General features: G+C 47.3%; 1 protein-coding gene across 1 annotated transcript in view; it reads right to left on the reverse strand.

Moving 5' to 3' along the window:
• NKIRAS2 (NFKB inhibitor interacting Ras-like 2) overlaps positions 1-7,667 on the reverse strand; it is a 10,787-nt gene that overhangs the window by 1,545 nt on the left and 1,575 nt on the right. Inside the window, exons 2-3 of the mRNA XM_015418137.1 lie at positions 6,120-6,245; positions 2,048-2,289 (exon numbers count right to left, since the gene is read on the reverse strand). Coding sequence (XP_015273623.1) covers positions 2,048-2,289; positions 6,120-6,213 — 336 coding nt within the window. The 5' untranslated portion in view covers positions 6,214-6,245. The remainder of the gene's footprint in view (positions 1-2,047; positions 2,290-6,119; positions 6,246-7,667) is intronic.

Genomic DNA, 7,667 nt, shown 5'->3' on the forward strand with positions numbered 1-7,667 from the left:
GAAATGTGGTTGCCCAGTGGGGGTAAGCGAGAACAAGGGTATGCACAGTATTACCAGGTCTCCCTCTTTGGTGGGCGATATCCTGCCCTCCTCCCACCTTTGCCCACCCACTCAGCAAGGTGGCGGGGGGGGGGGAATGCCAGGTGAAATGGAAGAGGCCATCAGCAGCCCCCAACACCATAATTTCGCTTCCAGCATGACCCGGAAGTGATTTCGCCATGTTGGGCAACACTCTAGCAGTTGCCTGAAACTCTGTGGTTAAATGGTACTGTTTGGAGTAAATGCTAGAGTGTCACCCATTGAATGTCATTTCCAGGCTCTGCCAGGAGTGAGGTCATCGTGTTGGTGTGACACGGAGAACATAAGTTAGCAGTTGCCTGAAACTCTGTGGTTAAACGGTACTGTTTGGGGTAAATGCTAGAGTGTCACCCATGGAATGTCATTTCCAGGCTCTGCCAGAAGTGAGGTCATCATGTTGGTGTGACACGGAGAACATAAGTCCCTGCCTCCACCATCTCCCACCAGGTCCCATGGGCTAACAAGCCTAGAGGGGCATGTGTGGTAAAGGGAGCAGATGGGATGAAGAGCAGCACACCACACCACTTTGCTCAGCAGGCGGGGCTGGCTCTCCGCCAAAAGGGCCGGAGCTGGTTTTCCACCAAAAGGCTGGTTTCCCACCAAATGGTTTCCCACTGGCTGGGGCTCAGCTTGCTTCCCGTCCATCTGACTCTAATTTGGGAGAACCGGGTTTGATTCCCCACTCCTCCACTCGCACCTGCTGGATGACCTTGGGCAAGCCATAGTTCTGATCAGAGCTGTTCCTGAAAAAGAGCAGTTTCTCTCAGAGCTCTCTCAGCCCCGCCCACCTCACAGGGTGTCTGTTGTGGGGAGGGGGAGGGAAAGGAGATTGTAAGCCACTCTGAGACACCTTTGGGTAGTGAAGGGTGGGGTATAAATCCAATCTCCTCGTCTTCTTGGCTTGCTAGAACCCCCACAACTTCACTGATGTTGCAGAGGTTCTGGCAGGTCTCTGAGGTGGGAGGAAAAGGCTCCCATGCTGTACCCGAGAGCAGGGATGGGACAGGAACTCCAGCACTGCAGAGCAAGGGCCTAGCCCTGGGATGCCATTTGCCCTGTGCAATCCTTCGTTCAGCCATACGAAGCAGGAGCCCTGAGGCGTGTACCACCTAATTATTCCTCTACACAGGGTACCAGCCTAGGATTGCCAGCACTGCACCAACAAACCTCAGAAGATTGTGGGGGGTGGTGCCTGAGGAGGGTGGAGTTTTAGGGGATGTGACATCACACCCTCTGTGATGCTTTAGGAATTTCCCAAAACTCTATGGGTAAATACCATAGAGACAGGTTGTTCCTAGAGTGTCTCAGAAGATGTGATGACACTTTTAAGTTCAGGTTTAGAGGGATGTGGTGTCACTACTGGATGACACTCTAGGAATCCCTCCAATCTCTGTGGACTTTACCATAGAGTTGGGGGGATTTCCTAGAGTGTCACCATCAATGTGATTCCCCCACCCCATTTTTTTCCCTCCCACTCATAAATCATCAAAGGCAGAGGACTGAGGGAGGGGGTTGCCATCCTATACCAGGCAAACCAAACAGTATAGAAGAAGAGATTGGATTTATACCCCGCCTTTCACTTAGAGTCTCAGAGCAATTTACAGTCTCCCTTCCCCTCCTCACAACAGACACCCTGTGAGGTAGGTGGCGCTGAGAGAGCTCTGACAGAAACTGTCCTTGAGAGAACAGCTCTGCCAGAATTATGGCTTGCCCAAGGTCATCCAGCAGCTGCAAGTGGAGGAGTGGAGAATCAAACCCGGTTCTCCCAGATTAGAGTCCGTGCAGTTAACCACTACACCAAACTGGCCCTCTTCAGTAAACCCCCAAATCGTCTACAAGAGGTAGGGATTCTGTGGCAGATACGCTCAGGATCCTCCGCAGAAAACCCAGTCTGGAATGGGCTTCCCAAGGGCGGGAAGTTGAAAAGCAGAGTCCTAGACCCAGGCATCTCAGAGTGCCGTTCACAGACCTCCTTCTTGTCCTTGCTCTTGTCGATCTCCTTTTTGAGCACCTCCACCCTCTTGAAGGACTCTTTGCTGTCAATGCTGTAAACCAGCACGTAGCCGTCCGTGCAGGAGAAGCAGTGTTTGGGCAGCTCCAGGCCATCCCTCAGGCCTCGGGTGTCATAGAAGCGCACCTGTTCCCGCACCCCTCGGTCGGTCTCGATCGAGCCCACATAGATGTCCTCCTGAGTTTCAATCATCTCTGAACCTGCAGACATCAGAGGGCTGTCAGTTCTACCAACACAGGAATTGCTCTTCGCTATAAAGGTGTTTATCGTCGTGGACAGTCTGATTTGCCACCCACCCTTCTTTGGAAGTCACGGGCCCCACTCTCTTCTTCGTTCCTGACTCGTACCTGGAGCTCAAGTATCCAGCTCCACATGCTGATGTCAAAACACTGAAGCAAACAACAACAAGTGAAATACACAATATAGAATCACCAACAAAAGACCAACTGTGTAAGAAAATCACAACGCATGAAATGTAAATTACTACCAATAATCATTACATACTGAAAGCATCACCAACAAAATATATGAATCCAATAAAGAAGCACCACTACAAACATAGATAATTCATAAATGCTAAAGAATCAAAATGGTCCAAAGTGTTCACAATTAATGTCAATTACTTGTAACCCCTCACACTGCTGGTGATCCTGTGGTGAACGAGGTATGTTCATCTATTGTTGGCAGACGTGTACATGTGTCCAGCAATTTTGGTCCAAGGTAATTTTATCTATCAAAGATATCACAGGTTATTTGATTCCTAGGCAACCTGAGCTTATACTTTTAAGTTACTGGAACAATTCCCATATCCCTAAACTTAGACAACACTTATTTCGATCTTACTGATGGCTGCTAAGGTGGTTGCCAGTAGTTGGAAATCCCCCAACAAGCTATTATTATCATCTTGGCGTTTGAAAATATGCGATTACTATATTATGGATAAAATTTCTGATGTACTTGCTAATGCAAATCATTACCATAAGAACTCTAATCTTCATCTGAAATTGTTTCCCTTTCTCGGGTTTATGTTTAATGTTCAGTCATCAAAATTCAATGTTCCAGAAAAGTATTACGAAGTATTTCACCGTATGTAAACCTCTTTAGCATTTTATATAAGCTTCTGTATAACAGTATCTAGTTCCACTGTTCTTCAATGTTTTGAATGTTTTCTGTTGTTTGAAATAAAAAATCGTTAATTAAAAAAAATGACTTGTAACGAAGGAAGTAGCATGACTCGATATCTTAATTTCCAAGGAGCTTGGCTGGTGTCCAAGTTATTTTTGGCCGGTTACCAAGCTGCCTGGCCGGTTTCCCAGCTGCTTCCAGCTGCTTGACGTGTCGCCGGCTGCTGACCACGTATCGCTAACGAAGCTTTATCAAAAGCAGTCTGAAACAAAAGTCTTAGTGTTGTTTCTAAATAATGTAAACCTGATGGGGAGCTGCGTCTCCCATATCCACTGATTGAGGCAAAAGGCATTTATGGTTATTGGTAATAATTTACATTTCATGCTTTGTTGTGATTTTATTACACAGTTGGTCTTTTGTTGGTGATGTCAAAACATTGGCAAGGGCTGCTTTGAACCTAGAATCCTGGGGGAGGAAAAGTGGTTGGGAGGAAACGGTTCGGAGCAGAAAACTGACTGATGTGGAAAGGAATGGAATGAGTCCAGGGGCACCTTTAAGGCCAGCAAAGTTTAATTCTGGGGATTAAGCTTTTGTGGACACGCACACTTCTTCAGATAGCCGCACGCAAAAGCATACCCAGAATTAAATTTTGTTGGTCTTAAAGTTGCTGTGGGACCCAAACTTTGTTCCGCTACTTCAGACCAACATGGCCGCCACCTGAATCTGTCTTCATGTTGTAGAAAAGGTTAAACAGCATCCCCTGAAAATCCCAAACAGTTGTGTTCCCTTCTAAAAAATAGCCATAGCGTGGTTGCACACGCTGCTTGTGATGCATGCCTTGCCCTTAGAAGGTAGCAAGTTGATACATGGATTCAGATATCTCACAGCCCTTGAAGTCACATTAATATTTTCCCCCTTTTCTGCACAGGACCCTGCCTGAATATGTCCATACTGCTTTCCTTCCATAAATTTAAAGCCGTCTAAAATCTTTTTTAACAAGCAGAAGACGGCATACGAGAACATAACGTCATTAACTTAATTGAAACTTCATTAACAAAATCAACACATAATTTCAAATGAAAATATTATTTAACCTGCAGAGGAGGTGTGAGAGGCCTTCTAGGGAGGGGGGGGAAACCCCTTCCCCTGTCTAAAATCATTTAAGAATAATCTGTCACGCTGTACAAAAATCGCACTCGGGTGCGGTCACACACGCCAGATAAAATGGGAGGGAAGCAAGGCTATTTCCTCCAGAGGAATTTGACCCTCAGTTGCGAGATCACACCTCCCTTTGAAGCTGTGGGCACAGCCCGTCAGTGTGTGACCAGATGCAACTGCAGGTGAGTGGGGGGGGGGTGGCCATTTGTTTCCCATGCGCATACATGAAGAATTGCATCTCTGCACTGAGGGCACCCTATGGACCAACGGTTGCGGGGCACTTCCTAGATGTTGTTGTTGGGGGGCGTGGCGTCGGAGCGCTGCTGCATGGACGCCTAAATCCGACGCTCTGTTTCCACCCCGCCCAAATGGCCCATGCGAACGTCTGAAAATCACAAATAAACAACCCCCGCAACAAGGATTGATTTAATACAACACTCCGGATTCCATGGCGCTCAAAAGGGTGAGTAAAAAATCGCAAAATAAGCCGTTTTTCGAAGAATTTGTAGTGCGATCGAACGATTTTCAAAATGGCCGCCGATAGTAAAAACAAAAAGAGAGACCCACAAGACGAGCCCATAACATTGAAAATGCTCCAAACAACTTTGGTGTCTTTTAACTCCACTTCTGCAGCAGAGCAGAATGGGTTGCCAACGGTTGCGGGGCACTTCCTAGATGTTGTTGTCAATGCTCCCTCTAAGCTGTGGAGTCCTGTGAGCAAAAATTCTACTTTGTGAGCCACTGGTATTAAGGTTGCGAGCGAGCAATTTGGCTGCTGCATAAATTAGTTTGCTCTGGAGCCCTCCTTCCTGGGCTAAGACAGAAATGTGTGAGCCGGAGGCTAAAAAACTGTGAGCTAGCTCACACTCACTCACCTTAGAGGGAATACTGGTTGTTGTCTGATCGCACCTTTTAAAACCACCCGGTATTCACCCCTATGTCGGGTCTAATTCTGCGTATGATCGCAGCCACTCAAGACTTCCGTCTTCTTATCCAGTTCTACTTACAGTTATAAACAATACATATAACAAATGTTTTTGCCACTGTGCCTAAATGACATCTACACCGGTTGAAAGGTGACCTGATAGTCCTTGAAAGTACAAGTCTCTCTTTAGAATGATGCAGTCCCTGGCTCATGATGCAGAGAAGAATTTCAACAAGAAAAACACACAGTGGATGGCATGGTCTCAAGAAGAGCTGTAGCACGAATCAAAGGAGCGGTGACGGCACGCCTAGGACGCTTCGCCATTTCTTTGGGCTTCATCAGGCCGCTTTTCTTAAGGGCTCTTTTTGTAGCAGGGACTCCTTTGCATATTAGGCGACACACCCCTAATGTAGCCAATCCTCCAAGAGCTTACAGTAGCCCTTGTAAGAAGAGCTCTGTAAACTCTTGGAGGATTGGCTACATTAGGGGGGGTGTCGCCTAATTGTCGCCTAATATGCAACGGAGTTCCTGCTACAAAAAGAGCCCTGATTGGAGCCCACCCAAGCTCTGGCAAGATTCCAAATGACATGAGGTCCACACATATATTCCAAATAGCTTGGAAATAGCCAGGAATGTATATTGTTTATAACTGTAAGCAGAACTGGGTAAGAAGACGGAAGTCGCGAGGGTGACTTCTTGTACAGCGTGACAGATTATTCTGGTTACTTCTTTGCACAACTGTATTTGCTGTATTTCCATTCTTGTGTGGCTGACCTCCTGGAGGCTGGCCACCCGACTCACACAACAAAAGTCAACTCTTACCAACCACATGGTTCCCATACAGAAGCTGCTCCAGGATGGAGGTCTTCCCGACGGATGCTTGCCCGCACACAACCACTTTGCAGCTCTTCCCCATCTTCTGGGGTCGGGGAGGATGCACACAGGAAGCTATGAGTAGAGCCAAAAAGATGAGCAATGAAAATCTATTTTATTTATTTGGTGAGGGGAACCAGGGGTCATTTCCAGCAGGAGTGGACAGGAGTGGAGCTTTGGCAGTAAAGAGCCCAGGGGGCTGGCACATGCAACAAGCCCTGCCCCCTGCTCCCAGCAGCCCTCAGTCAGAGCAAAAAGCAGCCAGGTACGTTGCAGAGCCCCCCTGGTCCAAAACAGTCCAGTGGCACCTTTAAGACCAAGTTTCATTCAGGTAACAGCTCTCCCTCCTCTGCAAGGACAGATCTGCACGTTCCCCACCCCCCCAATAGCTAGCAATCCAAAACAGTCCAGTGGAGCCTGAGCAGTGGGTGTTGCCTTCTGACACACTTCCGGTGATGTCAGGGGGCGTGGCATATGCAAATAGGTTATGCTAATGAGTTATGCTAATGAGCTCCTGCACCTCTTTTTCTAGGAAATGACCCCGGGGGGAACTATGTTTCTGCTTCTGCTTCCTCTCTCCCCTCTGGAAAGTCCCCTGGTGAAGACCTGATCCGTCATTGAGGTGGTCTTTAGAAAAAGACCTTGTAATTCAAGTGGATCATAGATTACACCCCAAAAGACCAATGCAGCACTTTTTAAAAACTTGCAGTAATCTTTAGGGAAACCGTCTTAGAAGGCTCATTTGACAGTCACTAGATCGGCAGTCTTAAGAACCACAGGTGCTACCTTGAATTTCTACCGAACCAAAGAAGGTTTCTTATCTGAACCAGCTCTGAAATTGGGCCTTCGATCCCGTCTAGGTGCACAGAAGCAGACATGCGTATCTGTGTGTGCCTGTCTGGGGTTTCAGGGAATGACTTCCAGAACCACAGCTGACCCACCTGCCTGAAGCCCACTAAAATTCTAGGAGCCATTTGTCAACAGAGGACTGAGACATCTCAGAGTCCATCACCATTCCTCTCCGTTGTGCCTCAAATGCCTTCTAAAACTCCGCTCTGCCTTGCTCTGACGACCCCTCGGTTGCATTTCTGTTCTCTGTCTTATAAGAAATTTTAGAACAACGTTTGAGCCCAGAGGGCACTTTTAAGACCAGCAAAGTTTAATTCTGGGCGCAAGCTTCCTTGTGCCGTGCACACTTCTTCAGATGCACACCAAAGCTTCTACCCAGAATTAAACTGTGTTGGTCTTAAAAGTGCCACTGGACTCAAACTTTGTTCTGTTGCTTCAGACCAACAGTTCTGGAAAGAGGTCTCTCAGCCCTGCCTACCTCACAGGGTGTCTGTTGTAGGCGCCCTGAACCCGCATTGCGGGAAGGGCGGGGTATAAATCGAATAAAATAAATAAATAAATAAATAAATAAATAATAGGGGGGAGAAGGGAAAGGAGATTGTAAGCCGCTCTGAGACTCCTTCAGGTAGTGAAGAACTGGGTATAAAT

Source organism: Gekko japonicus, unplaced genomic scaffold (assembly GCF_001447785.1).
Source record: "Gekko japonicus isolate JY-2015 unplaced genomic scaffold, Gekko_japonicus_V1.1 scaffold1666, whole genome shotgun sequence".
NCBI classification, from domain to species: Eukaryota; Metazoa; Chordata; class Lepidosauria; order Squamata; family Gekkonidae; genus Gekko; species Gekko japonicus.